General features: G+C 32.8%; 1 protein-coding gene across 3 annotated transcripts in view; it reads left to right on the top strand.

Moving 5' to 3' along the window:
* MAP2K5 (mitogen-activated protein kinase kinase 5) overlaps positions 1-17,025 on the top strand; it is a 334,021-nt gene that overhangs the window by 69,000 nt on the left and 247,996 nt on the right. For all 3 annotated transcript variants that reach the window (XM_044665328.1, XM_044665329.1, XM_044665327.1), the window contains 2 exons: positions 1,031-1,098; positions 15,315-15,384. In XM_044665328.1, coding sequence (XP_044521263.1) covers positions 1,031-1,098; positions 15,315-15,384 — 138 coding nt within the window. The remainder of the gene's footprint in view (positions 1-1,030; positions 1,099-15,314; positions 15,385-17,025) is intronic.

The following is a 17,025-nucleotide window of genomic DNA, read 5'->3' as shown; positions in this document are numbered from 1 at the left end:
CCTTCAATTGGGGAATGGCTGAACAAACTGTGGTATATGCGGGTGATGGAATACTATTGTGCTAAAAGGAATAATAAACTGGAGAAGTTCCAGGCGAACTGGAGAGACCTCCGGGATCTGATGCAGAGCGAAAGGAGCAGAGCCAGACGAACTCTATACACAGAGACTGACATTCTGTGGTAAAATCGAATGTAATGGACCTCTGAACCAGCAGCAATGCAATGACCCAGGACAATTCTGAGGGATTTATGGTAAAGATGCTACCCACATTCAGAGGAAGGACTGCAGGAGAGGAAACATATAAGAAAAACAACTGCTTGAACGCATGGGTTGGGGTGGACATGATTGGGGGTGTGGACTCGAAACTATCACACCAATGCAACTACCAACAATTTGGAAATTGGTCTCGATCAAGGACACATCACAAAACTAGTGGAAATGCGCATTTGTAGGGGGGGTGTGGGGGGGGTTGAAGGGGAAAGGAGGAGCATGAATCATGTAACCATGTTAAAAATGAATATTAATAAATGTAAAAAAAAAAAAGCACTTTAAAGAGTATTTTTATTCTGGAATCAGCCAAAAGTCACCTAGGACTACATTTGACAAAGAAAGTAGGTGACTAAAATAAACTTTACCAAGCTTTGTACAAGACCAGGTGAGACCATAAAAGTTAGAAGATTACTTTTCTTGTGTGGCTTCTGATCTGATCCTGGATGGACTCAATTGTAAAGGATGATTGTAAGAAATGTAATGTGTATTCCATATATCATGTAGTCATTTACATGTATGAGGCCACTGTATCTAGTACTCCCCATCTACTGCTCAGTTGTCCCAATATCTAAAATTTTCTGCAGAAGTTCAAATTTTATCTTGAACCAAGAACACAGTATTAAGATTTTATTCAGTGTCAGTTTAAAAGAGATACTAATTGCAACAGATTCTCAAATGATATTAATAGATATACTTGTTTTTCTCTACCAAAAATGACATTTGAAATCTTATCATCATTATAATGTTGCTTTTTATTCAGATGAAGATGAGGATGGTGATCGGATTACTGTAAGAAGTGATGAAGAAATGAAGGCCATGTTGTCATATGTAGGTATATTTATGCATAAGAATTGTTTTTTTTAATGTTGATGTAATTGACAATGTTGTTCTGGCCTAGTAAGATATGAAAACTAGATAATATGTGGCATGTATCACATTTTCCTATGTTACTTGTAAGGTTTAAAAATTTTACATGAAAGTTAAGGGCATACATAACACTTTTTAAAAGAATTGTACACTTACTGATCATATCATGAACATTAAGAGTAATGCATCTTAATGACTTTTGCATTAGGTATAGTGCAGACTAAATGGACTATCAATTTCCTGTATTTTTTATGCAGTACTTAAAGTAACGGCTCATTAAAAATGAACCCCTGGGCTCTAAAAATTTTTTCAAAATCTACTTTCAACTGGGGATCTCTTTTACCCTTCCGGCAGACCACATTCATATTGTAGCTGCAGGCTTAATATAGATACATGATTTAAAGATGTACTTTCTGTTATTTTTATGCCTCACATGCCAGAGAAAGGGAGAGAGAATCTTAAGGTTACTTATTGAATAAATGTGACTGACTTTAGCTAGAAATGACATCTTTTTGTTTTGAATGTCCCTGAAAATTTGCATTAACATTTGTATTTGACTGAAATGGATAAATAAGATGGATGGATATATTTTTAAAGATCTAGGACTGAATGTGAAAAATTCAAGTTTTCTTGAAGAGACCTAGCAATGCCTGAGCCCTGATTTGAGATAACTATTGAAGTTTGTACAGCATGTCTAGTAGAAAGTGAACAGGAATGGGAATTATGATTTTTTGGTTTTATTTATGCCTCAGACTTACCTTAACCCTTCTGTCTCATTCGTCAGTTGAGAATAATTTTTTAATTACCTCTATCTCATGTGTTGTTTTAAAGGATAAGTCACATTATTTTAGAACTCAAAGAGACCTTAAAGAATCATCTAGTCAAACCCCTCATTTTACAGATAGGGAAAAAAATGGTCAAATAATTACAAAGTTTGGACATTTAGTAGAGGAGCTGAAACTAGAACCCAAGTGTCCTGAGACCTAGACTTTGCTCTTTCTATGATAACAATACATATGAAAGCACTTTGAAAAATTAAAGGCACTGTACCAAGTAAGGAATGGTAATCCTGATGGTAGCCTTTTCACTTAAACCTCTCTCACTGGTCAGTAGTCACATGGTATTATTTTGGTGGAGGGTTAACTAAAAGTACCAGATTGCTTTGTTGTAATACAAATTATAAAATAATAGGAATGGTTACTCTGAAATGTTTATTTTACAGTTGGGAAAATGAGAACATGAGAGATGACATAATTAACAGAGCTTTGGAAAAGTCAATTTTCCATTGACTTCCCATTAGCTTCAGTGAGAGTCTTCGCATATTGAGAATTCAAGACTGGGTTCTTCAGTTTCTTGAAAGGCAGAGAGCAGAGCTGCCTATTGAAGGATCTAGCTCTGTTATTAATATACTGAGTTAACTATTCTGAAATTTAACATTGTTTTAAAAAATAATGCACAAAGCAATCCATAAAATTAAGTTGTTTTCTCATACCCTACTTCATTGTTTACATCATTGTTTATCTCTTACTAGAGAACCACACAATTGGATATATTTTTATATTGCAGGAAAGATTTGCATTGTTACTTAGTGGACATTGATTTATATGATCATACTGATTATGATCATCAGTTTACTTAGAAAACTATCTGTATTTGTCTAATGCCTAGGCTCTGGGATACCCCTATTATATATATATATATATATATCCTCATTAATGCTTGCTTTGTAAGCTTCTTGATTTTAGGTTCTAATTATTCCTTGTTTTAGAATAACATTAGACACATGGAGTTATCTATATTCTTGAAGGTACCTGAACTCTAATGAGTACTATATATATACCATTCCTAAGGAGGTCACTCTTTTTGAGGGCATGGAAAGAGATTTTTTTTTCCCTTTTGTGGTTCTCAATGAGAGTGGAAAGACATAGTTTGACTCTTTCTTCTATCCAAATACCCTTTCTTTAATTTGGAGAAAAAATTCAAATATTTGTATAAAACTTAGAAAACAAAAATAATTTCCTTTATTAGAGAGCATAATTAATTTTTCATTTGGTTTAACTTGTTATTTGTTCAGATGTTAGGATTTCTATTGAATGCTCTCAGTTGTGGTTGTTTTGAACTCTAAACAGAGATGGATTAGGGAAAATAGTGGCCTTGGCTATACCATAGCCACATAGTAACTGGCACTGGAATTTATTATTTAATGCTATATATGTGCACCAATATGCTTTCATGTCAAGAATTGAAGTGATAAGATAAAGGAATTATTGACACTTTTTACAATTCTTTTTAGATATAGTTTTTATACATTTTCTTAATAAATTAATTATAGCCACTCTTTTTAAAAACCATTGTAATACTCTTTAGTTATTTTTACTCTCAAGTTCTTTGACCTTCATATCCACTGTTAATGAAGGTCAATGAAGGAATTATAACAATAATCACTCACATTTAAGTAGTGCTGTAAGGATTACAAAGCAACCCTGGGAAGCATGCCGTGCAAATGTTATTATCCCCAGTCTTCTTAATTGGAAGTTAAGGAAATTACCCAGAGTAACCTAGCTAGTGTTAGAACTAAAATAACAAGTCCTTTCTGCTCTATTCCATTATGAATAGTAGATCCCTTTCATTTGGTAAAGTCATAGTTGAAGCCAGTAGTAATGTAGTATAGTGGAAAGTGTATAGGGCATAGACTTAAAAGAGCTGCTATTCAGGACCCATTTCTCCTATTTATTGAATAAGGCTGTGGGCTAGTCAACTTCCTTGATCTTACATTTCCTAATGTATAAAATGAGGGCAATAATGCTTATATGACACAAATCATAAGTTTGTTGTGAGGAAAGGACTTTCTAAGCTGAAAATTGCTACACATATGTAAATCACTATTACTGACTCAAGAGGTTAAGAATTGTTTCGGCATGGACTTCACAACAGAAGAGAAAAAAATGTTTTACATTTTTGGAGAATTGAACAGTATCCTAAACTTGTTTATATGAAACCATTTTCTGACTGCAGGCCAGTACAAACAAAGATTTTTCAGTAATGTAAACCAATTTTTGTATTGGAACAGAAAATGTTGCCTTTTTAATTGAAAACTTATCAATTATTTAAATTGCTAGCAGCATTAGGCTATTAATTTTATGCATGCTATAATAATAATATACAGTGCTATTTGATCCATGTGACACATAAAATATTATATTGTCTAATGGTTTTGTCATGAAAATGGGATGTTGTATAATGTTAAATAATAACCATCATATTAAACCAAAGTCTGTTATCACATATTAGTATCACTTAATGTAAGTTATTTAGAATTTGTTTTGTTTTCATCATTAGATATATTTTTAAGAGATAATGAGAAGAAAACAAAGCTATAATAAATTGTCTTTTAAGAAAATGTAAAGTAATTTTGTCTCCAAGGAGATATTTAATGTATTGAAAGAATTCAGCAGCCAAGTGTTATTACAGCACTATTGTGATAGCTATGTGCGTTTTGTTATGAGTTTGTGTTAATCAACAATCTGTTTTTATAGCGTAGTTTCTTGTAAGTTACTGTTGTTAGAATATTCCACTACTGGGATCATGGCTTTTCCTCTGATACTATTGCATCTTTTTAATTCCTCCATAAAGTATTTTTTAATTAGAATTTGAAATGCTTTATTAGAAAAAAGTTATATAGAACCTAAATATTCTGAAAACTAAATACCTGATCATTGCTAATTATTTAAGAAGCACAGTTAATTATTCCTTTAATGTAGTTTTTAATTTGTTTTGTTTTGTTTTTCCCCTTTCTTCTGGAAATCCTTTCTGCTCTCATCTTCTTTGTTTTTAACATTTAGATAACATTTGGTTTTCTTTTCATGATGCCTGTGTCAATATGCCTTTGGTTCTTTTATTGGTTTATCATAAATATTGTCCATCATTTTGATATAAGATTAGGGAGGATAAGGTATTTTAGTATTAATCTTGGTTTTTAGTTATCTTCCGTTAAGAGTTGAGTCACCTAACTGTATACTTTGTTCTTTTATATATTGGTTCACATTCTGTTATTGTCAGTGTTGTGTCAGAAGAAGGATTTATTTTGTTTTGTTTTGTTTTTGGGAAATGTGTGGGAATGGAGGGAATGGAGCAACAGAATTAGCTAGAGGAATCCACGCATTGTCCCCATTCTGCTTCCTGTTATGACCAGTGTAGTGTTTCAGAAGAAGGTGAGACTAATCTCTTTAGTGTACTTTGCCCCTTAGCTTCCTTGACATTTTAAAGATTGTGTTTTTTTAGCTTTAATCTGGTTTTAACATGCCAGGATATGTAGGTATATATGAATATTCATATTTTACATATATATGTGTGTATATATAATATGTATAAGTAAAACTGATTTTAGTAGATAAAAGTTGAATTACTTTTAAGTAATAAGAATTTTACAGCTTGGAAAAGACTTTAGAGATCTAATCTGTTACTTTCACTGATAACCAGAGAGATTAAGAACCCATCCCAAATAGCTTTAGCTTAACAGAACCTATATCTCTTGAATCCTAGTTCAGGGTTCTTTCTACTTTTTCTATATAAAAGCAGAGAAGTTGATAGTCCAGTGGCTTACTATATTAAGATATTTCCTTTGATCTGTTTAATTCTGTCAGCTTTGCCATTTCCATTTGGCTAGATCTTTTGGCTTTGTTAAGGATAATAAGGTTAAGAACATTTGTTTCAGCTCATGGGTTGATGGGGACATAGACTCGAAGTGACCACACCAATGCAACTATCAATATTATGTAAATAGGTCTTGATCGATGACACATGTTAAAACCAGTGGAAATGCATGTCGGCTATGGGGGGTGGTGTTTGGGGGGGGCGGTGAAGGGGAAAGTAAGAACATGAATCATGTAACCATGGAAAATTTTTCTTAAAAAAAAAATACACATAAAAAAAGAGCATTTGTTTCAGGCAGAGTGTAGACCTGTTTCTTATCTATCTGTAAATAGTAACTCTTAGTTAATGAAGTCTGTCAACCCTAGCCATCATATTGGAAAGCATGGTGGTCCAGCCAGGTGGTGAGGAGGAAAGGGTGTGGTGTTGTCTTCCTGAGACCCACCTCTTCCTGTGATGAAAGGGTGAGGGAGGAGTTCAGGTCTCTGATTCCACTTCCTGTGTGCCTGTTTTCCAATCAGAGATTTTCAGGGAAGGGACTAGATGATGACAGCAGAAGCCATATATTGGCTTGCATGACAAGAAATTGCTCTCTTTTCTGCCCCAGACTAGTTGCTTAGTTAATGTTCCTTATGCTTCTATCTCTGGCCCAGCATTCCTGCCTAGTTTCTAGCATTTTTTGGGTAATTGTTCAGACTGTGAGGGAGTCCATTAGCTAGTTAGAAATTTTGAGCAGCCTATGAATGAGTTAACTTAAATTTTATATGTGAGTGTGTGTGTGTGTGTGTGTGTGTGTACACACACACACACACACACACACACACACACACACACACACAGCCTCCAGAGAATTTCATTTGTTACAAAGGTAGGGGGAAGCAGAAGTCAGGAGATTCTGAATTGTCATTGTCATAGCCAAAATTTAGGTCTAGATCTTAATTTTCCATTATGCCATGTCAAACTGAAGTGGACAAAAATTCCATTATAGTGTATTTTTTCTTAAAGATAGGAAGATGCCAGTTCTTTATAATTCATTCTGATAATATTACTCAGGGGAGGGTAAAGACCCTCTCTTATGCTTCTCTGACAATTACAGAGACTGTTAAAAGAAGTAAAAAAGTGAAAATGAAGGAAATTAGTAAAGTGACTTGAAATTTGTCTTTATTAGTGACAATAACAATAGCCAACTTTTATAAACAATATTAGCAAACAGTGTCTTATACCTGTTTATACTTTACAAAGCACTTTATATGTTGCTCATTTGAGAGAAGAATAATCTACTGAAATACACTTACAACGACACTGGACATTATGAGAGTTCTTCATCCTAGGCAAGCAAAATATTTTTTTTCCAGAAAAAAAAATTAACTCCCTTAGTGTCAACTTGCCATCTCTATGGATATAAAGAATTATTATTCTACCAGGAATCACCTCCAAAGGCATTAAACACAAGACTTACTATAGGGACCTCTTTTATGGAATTGTATCAGGGAAACTCAAGAAGGTGCTAAACGTTCATTTGGCAGTTTGTATGGGAATCCCAGGCTGTAATTCAGGGCAAGTTTCATAGCAAATAATAAAGGTATTTACTACACATTACTAAAAAAGATTTCAAATTATGGGAATTGCCCTAAAAGGGCTAGAACTCAGTAAATTAGCATCATAGGAAAAGTTAATGGATCCAGAAAAAAAGTTTAAATTAGGGCTGTTTACACTGTAAGATGAGGCATTACTGTGTCTGGTATTTTTACTCATTTATATATGAACACACTTTTAAGTACCTACTTGAGCACTATCTTTATCAAGGCAATATTTGAACTGATCAAATAAAACAATCTGTTTACAATGGAATGCTTCATATGGCCAACTATCTATGTGATCAGATATTCCATTTTCTCCCCCCACCACACACACACACACACACACACACACACTCATTTAAGAGGCAGTTTCTCTGTATTTTAATGAATGCAGTTTTCCCCCCTAAGAGTTCAAAGTAAAGCAGAATTTCTGCACTCTAGGAACCAGGTGAAAGGTCAGTGTAGACATTTTTCTATGTTATCTGTGGTAATTCTGTAAGCTTTGGATGAGTGAATTCTGTGAAATTTGAGTTTATCAACTGTTATGCCAAGTTTAAACTTTTCCTTGTCAATAGGAATTATTTTAAATCTATTCATTTTTATTTTGATTTGTCATTGTGTTATCCGTATCCTCTAAAATAGTTAAAACCAATTGGAGTTTGCTAAGTCATTTATTGTTTTTCCATTTAAAACAAATAGTGTCATCATTAAACTTTGCCAAATTTTTGTATTCTTTTTGCTTCCAAATAATTAATATATTTATTTGATAAATCTGCAAACTGTCCCCAGCATTGCTCCCTGTTGACCTTTCCATGAGAAGACATTTTGCTTTGATTTCCTTTATTATCACTAAATCAGTTAATCAGTGATTATTTTGTAGACCATAATAATTTTAGGAAGAAAATGTGTAAACTTTAGCAGGAGAGAAAGCCCCAACTTACTGACCAGCAAGTAAAATTTTAGGAGAGTTTTGTGAATGGGTATGTAAATATAAGCATGACTTAGAACTGCTAGGACCATTGTGTGCTTCACAGCAATTTAGTTCAGCAAAGAAAATCTTGTTAATGCAAGATATTAAGGGACAATTGAAGGAGGTATAACTGATAGCACAATAAAATAGTATTGTAATTGAGTTTGTAGTCATCTTTCAGTGTTATAATTGTTGACTTCTTCAAAAGGAAATCAAATAAATTAACTATGGACTACAAATAGTTGGTTAGCTTATTGATTATTGCTGTAATTACTGACTGAGCTACATATAATGGGCAAGGCTTGCAGTACTGGCAAAGAAGGAATTTAAAAATTTTATCATTGATGGAGGGAATGAGTTAATAAATTTATTTTTTCTTTATAACTTGAAATACTATACCAATTATGTTGTCTGTTATGTTGGATTAAAGACAGATTTAAGAAGCTGATTTATGGTAAATTTTAGGGAAACTTATACATAAGCTTGATTGTTCTCGACAATAAGTTAGAGATGTAAGACTAATAATACTTTTTACAATTCTTTATTGGCTCTAGAAAACACCTTTCTTCCAGCAAGGAAAAAGTATTCCTTCTATTATAATTAGTTTCTTACATTTATGTGAACTACTATGTTCATAAAATTACCAGAAAAAATGGTATTTTCACTGAACCAATCATTTAACTTTTCTACCATCCTTGAAGCAAAACTTGGGCCTTTGGATGGAGTATATTGCATTGGTGGTAGAGTATTTCTGTGTCACCTTTCTTTTAGTTCTTCTAGCTTGGTCAAGAAGAACAAATAGGAAAAAACCAAAACTATGACGTACAGATGGATGGTCAAACCATAGAACTCTCCTCCAATTAGTACTTATATCTTAGATAGGTGGCCTAAAATGGAACTGGAAGAAGTGAGCAAATTCAGTTGCTTTAGGGAAACTGTTTTTCTTTTGATGATCCTAAGGTTCTCCTGGAACAAAAACCACTAAAAAAACAATAATATTTTTCTGGGATTGCTATATAATTGCAGGTTATGGAGCTTCCCAATCTTTAAAGAATTGAGGTTGACAATCCCAGAATTACACAGTCTCAGAGGTATTGAGGCCTCAGAGGCCCTTTAGGTCAATCTGAAAGACAACAATAATTCCTTTTTCTACATCCTTAACAAATTAGACATTTAGCTTTCATTTAAGAAACTCAAGTGCAGGGGGACCCACTGCCTCCTGAGGCAGATCATTCCACTTTTAGATATCTCTAAATGTTAGCGTTGTTTTTTTTTTTATTTGTGTGGAACCTACTTTTCTTTTTTTAAGAATCAAGATCAATGTGAGAAAAAGTCGTCTGACAATTTGAGCCTAAAGTTCTTCAATTTCTTTATTCTATGGAGGATTTATGGGTAGAGATAGATGAAAACTACACAGAACATAAAAGTGTGGACAGATTGTGCTTTTAAAAAAATCCATGCAATAATGTAGAAATGCATTTTAGTCCTGGTTGCAAAAGATAAGTATTTAATGGAATAAAGCCATAAAATGAATGAATATCTCAAGTTGTTCCTCAGAAGATTTGTAACCGTAAATTACAAAGTTCATCTACTTTTGCCCCAGGAGTATATAGATTGTGGATTTTAGATGGAGAATGAATGCACCATCCATTAGGTTTTCTTAATATTTCCTAAAATTTTTCTTTTCTTCTTTTGCCAAAAATATCTGGGAACCCATATTCTCTTTAGTAGCCTATAAAACATAGAAATAAACTGCCACACCCTAGAGCAGTGATTCCCAAAGTGGGCGCCACTGCCCCCTGGTGGGTGCTGCAGCAATCCAGGGGGAGCAGTGATGGCCACGGGTGCATTTATCTTTCCTATTAATTGCTATTAAAATTAAAAAAAAAATAATTTCCAGGGGCGCTAAGTAATATTTTTTCTAGAAAGGGGGTAGTAGGCCCAAAAAGTTTGGGAACCACTGCCCTAGAGTGTATATCTTACTAATACATTCATGCCAAGTGTATTTATTTACCTTGCGATTTTGCTACAACTTCTACCATCAAATATTATGCTGTATATTTATCTCTTAAAATGACTTGTTATACATTAATATTAGGAATGAAATTAGATGAATTTGAATAATCTACTGCATATTTGTTTCCAGGTTGAGTTAAACATTAGGAATCCTCTGAAATAAAGCTTTTTCCTGTAACATTTTAATTCTTTTCCAGACCTAAAACTAACTGAAATTCTGGATAGCAAATGTAATTATGAAGACATAGAGCTATAGTCATAAAAATCTAGAGTTGAAAGGAACCTTAGTGATCATATAGAATGAGAGATTTTAACCTGGAATCATGAACTTGTTTTAAAAAATATTTTGATAATTGCATATGACTCGAATCAGTTTTCTTTGTAATCCTACATAATTTATTCATTGTATTTAAAAACATTCTGAGAAGTGGTTCATAAGCTTTATCAGGTTGCCCAAGGAGTCTAGGACACAAAAGATTAGTTAATAATATGATCAAGCATTCTGGGTGATACTAATTTTGAACTCAAATGAGGTCTGAATGTAAAGTATTAATACTTATTTTCTTATGTAATTCAGACTGATTCTGATGGGAAAGACACAGTTGGCATAAGCACTGCAACATAGTGTAGATGAGGATTTGCACAGGCATGACATAAAGGATGTCATTAGACAAGTATATGACTAGAAAAAGGAATTGTCCTGTCATGGAGAAAGAGTAAGGAATAAGCATTAGACACTCTACATTCTCCAAAGATATCTGTGAAATGTCAGAAGAATCTTGGCTTCTTTCTCCTGAGCACATTGAGTAACATCTTACTCCTTGGTAGATTTAAGGAAGGATAAGAACACACAGTTTGGGCTAGCATGGATGGGTTGTGTTCTTTATCACTGAACTGTGTCTATATTGATGAGATCACAGATCTGTCCAAATATGGTACTTATCATTTAAAGTACTCATCTTAGAAGAAATGTCACCTGTTTTTACGTGAAAGATGGGAGACAATATTGTGTTGTTTTTTTTTCCCAATAGAAGAAACATATACTAAGAAAGTTGGTGCCTGGAAAAATCATTGATGAAAGCAAGAACTAAAAATGAAACCAATGTTCATTTTAGTTACCAGGCAGATATGCTTTTCAGAAATTTACCCAAAATCACTCATTTAGTGAAATGTTTTATAAAGTGGGTGTTATTGGTTGAACTGGATGACTCAGCATTCTACTTCTGTTCTTGTTGCAAAACATTCAAAAAACCTAGTTAAAAGTCTGGTTTAGACATACCACAATTCTACAAGAGTATTCCTATAGGATTTTTCTTTCAAAACACTTAACCTGTGGAAAAGTATTTTTATTTGTTAAGTATATTTTACTTCTTTAGTCTGTACTTGGCTGGTCAGTGTTGTGGTACTTTTAAAAAAATTTGCAATTCAGCTTTTCTATTTCCAGCTCTTCAGTAGAACAATATGCATTTTCTATTATAGGACTCTTCTTTAATGGCAGTTTTCCATGAAGAAAAAAACCATTCTAATTATTGACTGAATTTTCTATTAGAATTTGAATTAAGTTGATTACAAAAAGGAAAGCTGTTAGATAACTCTCAAAACAAAACAAAGCCAAAGAAAACATGTATTTCTTATCCCTTTGCTGAATGTGGCCCTCACTTTCAAATTTATTAGATTTTGGATAACTTTGCTAATCTTGGTGTCACATCCATATTGAAATTATTTAAGTATTTCATAAAGAGTATCACAGAGGGACGCTGAAACTAATCTGCAGCTGGTTCAGGAGGCTTCATTAGATTAATCTTTACCTGGTTACCTTATTGATTATTTCCTCACTTACTATGTGAGAAAGGGAATACCAGGAAACAAATTTGATAACAACATTAATACTAACTTTGATTTAATAACACATCTTTGCACTAGTATTTTTGCGTGAGTGGAAAAATTTGGGTAGGCAGATAAAATAAGACATGCTTAAAATTTATTATTTTTTATATAGGATGCCCATGACATATAGAATTACAGATGCTAAGATGGTAGATCTAGCTAGTGGCCTTGCTAATATTACTCTGATCTGGCTAATGGGAGTATCATGGCAGCATGAGGCTACCTTGTTTGAGATAATTTTCAAACCTAATAATTTAATATTTGGAATTATTGATGGGCTTAACCCTGTTTAAAATGAATTAGGGGCTTTTCTTCCCCTTTCTCTCTCCTGTGCTCCTCTTTCTAAAATGGGAGGTAGAAGAAAATGAAAATTTTAGAAAGAAGAGGGAAAAAACAAACAGGAAGAGAAGTTGACTTAATGTCAAAGAGAAATAAGGGTAACTTTGTGAGGGGTTCTTTTTGGTATAGAAGAGATAGTAGTTGTAATTTAGTTCTTAGGAATTGTGCTTAGTTTTGTGGCAATTTAGGAATTGTCTCTGCCTTCTTCACAAAGGTCGACCTAGTTTGGATTTTGAAATGATATTGAGGATGCACTGTTTTCAGCACTAAGAATTAAGATTGAAAAGGTCTTGTTTAGGACAGACCTTAGTAATTTAGTTTAATTTATTCAGGTATGTAAAATTCTATTTTTCTTTTGGCCTTAATCAGGGATCCTCCATAATTCAAAGATATTAAAAACAAGATTTTAGTGGAAGAAATCCAATTCATATTTGGAATGGCTTAGTAAAAAAATCCAACTATACATTTTCACCTTTAAAAAATTTACAAATTGCCCATTTAATATCATTGATGTGAAAATAGATTCCTGAACAAAAAGAGAGATTTAAATTTTCTGAAAATTTTCCAACAGTACTAATAATCTTTAAATCTATGTTTTATTAATCATGTGCCAAAGATCTAAAGTGAAAAGGAAAGTATTTTTATTTATTTGTGAGGTAAATAAATAAAAAAAGAAAACAGGTCAATTTCATGCATGCAAGGTTTTATAGTAGGAAAAAAATGCATTTCACCTGTTCTTACCCTTTATATTTGAGGGTATTTGTTTTCAAACTTGACCTCAAGCACCATTTTCAGACACATCTATAATTAATTTGTTATATTGAGGCATAAGAAGATTTTGTTTGCTTTGGTTTCTAGGAATGTGTTGAAGTGGTAACTGAAATTACTTACCTATTGTACATAGCAGTTAATTAAAGAAAAGCATTAAGTATGGGAGAACAGCCCTGCTACTGTTGTCTTGTATCAGTATAAAAAGGCAGTAATTTTTTTGACAGCCACTGATTGGAAAGTTGCTTGCAGCCTTCCAGAAGCAAGGGGTACATGCTGTGGATCAATAACTGGCAAATTTTCCATTAAAAAGAATACCTGAGCAATGTTCCAAATAGCCACTGGCATCTTAATTTTCCATGGAAACCTCAAACACTCAAGTGCCGAGGACAAGCCATTTTCGGACAATTTTTCCAGACTACTTGTTAACAGTTATTGCTGTCCCAAAAGGTTGACAGCCTACATGATTGATATTTCATTTACTTGTCATCACTGTTTGAGTAATGGCGAATGCTGTATTTCTGTGGTCTTAAGAAATGTAGTCTGAAAAGACGTTTGCTTTAGTGTATATTCCAGTAGGATGTGGTGCACATTTATACTGTATGTATATAAGTCTTTAGGGTCATGGAATGGGAGAACTGATTTCCTTTACAGTTTGAAGGCCTCTGGAGAGGAGGGCACATTTTTGTAACCCTGTAGCTATCAAAAATCTACCTTTGCTTCATTTTTTTATAAGAGCAAAGAGACTTTTAACATGTTACTTGCGATTTCCCAAGATAATGCAGAATTTTATGATCCTCTACATTTCTATGTGAAATTCATTTGATTTAATGATTCCACCATACATAATAATAATTATTTAAGAATTATACTGCACAGAAAAGTCCAGTAAAATTATGCATAGTGAGAACTTTTTTAGGAAGTCAACAAAGGATAATATAGGGAGCCATCCCCCAAGTGTTGCAACTAAATGGTAGTCATTTGTCTCTTAACAGTGAAAGGTTAGACTTTGGTTCAAGAAGAGTGCCCTTAGAAGGTATTCCCTCAAATCACTTTATCAGCAGTTTTTGTCTTTATTTTTCTATTAAGAATGTCTTGGGTCATCTGTTAGTAAGTGTGAAGGAACAAAAGCCATTTCTAAGTTTGGTATTCACTTGAACTCTAATGATCATGCTCGTAATTGCTGAGAGAAGAGGAATAACCTGGTACAAACTATTATTTATTTATTTACAAATTTTAATTTAGTTGAATAAAATAATGTTATCTCTGTGAAGAACTCTGAAAGTCTTTTTTTTTCATTTCCTAAGTTTCTTCATTGTTATATGTTTAATTGTATTTTGAGAGTGGTCCATGCCAAAATGTCTGTAAGGATAAGGTGTCTTTGTTTTGTGTGTGGTTTGAGCACACTTGGAACTTGGCAGTGGTCCTTCCGTATCATTTTAATTCGACCTTCTTTGCAACCCCTCAAAGTACTTATTAATGCAACAGAATTTTTAGTTTAAGTTTGGTTCATGTTTTCATTGGATATACATATGTGAAAAATATTTGTATCATTAGCTGATTTATGGAGGAAAGTTAGACATGAAACATATATGTCTTTACCAAATTAGGGTGATAGTGTTGTAGGGAAGAGATAATTGAGTAATTTAGCATTAAAATCCATTTATGTTCTATTAATAAGTAACATTTTAAAATACTTTCAGAGATTATATACCAATCTAAAGTTTTAATCAACATTTTTACTTCCAAAAATAATTGGCAGTTGTATCTGGGGGATTACATTGTACTGAACTTTCAAGCCTAAGCATTTACTGTAGTCATTTTGATGTTCAAATACAAGGATAGTATTCTCAAAGCTGATATGTATATCAGCAATTTTAAAAAGTACTATGAATTAAACAACCCATGAGTGTCCATTCCAGTATTCATGCATTACTGAGTAATCTCTTTCTGTAATCTCTTTGCAGTATTATTCCACAGTAATGGAACAGCAAGTAAATGGACAGTTAATAGAGCCTCTGCAGATATTTCCAAGAGGTAATGTTTAACAGATTCTAATCAACAATGATTATTTCAGTAAACTGTTTCATCAACAGTTATGTTTTCCGAAGGTTTAAATGCACATAACATGATGTTTAGCTCTTAATTCGAAAAAACAAAACAAGAATTCATTATCGTGGGGATTGCAGGCTATATTATAGTTATGGCAGATAAAATATCTAATTTACTAGAGTAAATTAAACTAACTAGATTGTATTTTGTTTTCAAAGTGCACATTTATATACGCTTAGAGAACTCTTTGGGATTTATATATTTTCCAAACCAAGGCAAATGAATAACTTTAATTCTGCTTATTTGTAAATTGTAACTTATGGTGATGGCCAGTGAGTGCTGTTATTGAGAGGAATATTTTCAACCAGTAGGGAAATAAAATTAGCTAACAGTTTTTTAAAGGAGAAATATTATTAGAATTCTTAGTGGTTTGGTTTGTTATTTGGAGGAGCATCTCTATAAACAGTGAGAAGTTCACATGAACAGTCATTTAATAGTTAACTTTTAAAAAATTATGTAGGGGCATAAGGGTGATCAGTGATTCATGGAACCAAGTTGTCTTTTTGCCTTCTGCATTAGGCAATATAGTTCTTCATTAGATGAGTATTTGAAATGTGAAGACTTTCCTTTAGCATTTGGGTGATGTTAAAGAGTTTGCTTATATAAATCCATTAATAATTTCAAATTTTAACTGTTGCCTGTCTTGGAATCAGTGTTTCCTAATCAATGAACTGAAAAATTTCAGTTCTTTAAGTAAATCTCTCAGCATTAAATTAATTAAAATGATGAAAAATTAAACTCATCCTTGTTAATTTACTTCTGTACAAATAATCATTGAATGAATTCCAATTAAGAATTCTAGATTTTCATTACTTGTGACTCTGAAGTTTAAACTGGGAGATTAACCAATTGAAATCTTATTCATACTAACAAGCTCTTAAAAGGAAGTTTGCTGATTTGGAGAATCACTCGTTATTCCATATAGAGGTTTGAGAGCCATAGCAACACTGAAGCTTTAGTCTTTTGAATAAACCAAGTCATTTAACACTGAAAATATTTATCAGCCCTTTTCTAAGTTTATTAGTATACTTGTTATGATGCAGCAAACATTTGTATGGTATTATAAAGAATTAGTTTCAGTAGACTTCCCATACATATTAGCTGTGTGACCCTAGGCAAGTCACTTATCCTTTCAGTACTATATTAAAACTATAAATTACTGAACAATTGAAGATCTGCATTGATAGAAGGAATTTCCTGACCAGGCATCCCTTTATACCAATAAAATCAAATAACCAGGAAGAAAAAAGACCAAAAAAAAAAAACTCCTTGAAAATTAAAGTTCTATTGTGGTGGTCTTATTATTATTATTTTTTACTGAAAACTTTTCAAGTCCAGCTTGATTTCTTTTCAGGCTTTGAGTCTGAAGAACTCATTTTATTACTATAAATAGCCACACTGCCTGGACCTTTGATGTCTTTACATATAACGAATAGAATGTAACTGAAAAAATTATCTGATGTACTCTTTGAGCATTTTCTGACCCAGAGGGATTTTTTTTACTAGATTATTTAAAAATTATTAACTTTTTAATGATAATATCAAGATGTTATCACTTAAATATTT

This window comes from Gracilinanus agilis, chromosome 2 (genome assembly GCF_016433145.1).
Source record: "Gracilinanus agilis isolate LMUSP501 chromosome 2, AgileGrace, whole genome shotgun sequence".
In the NCBI taxonomy this organism is placed as follows: Eukaryota; Metazoa; Chordata; class Mammalia; order Didelphimorphia; family Didelphidae; genus Gracilinanus; species Gracilinanus agilis.
The sequence above is the reverse complement of the archived record's forward strand: the minus strand, read 5'-3'. Positions and strand labels throughout refer to the sequence as shown.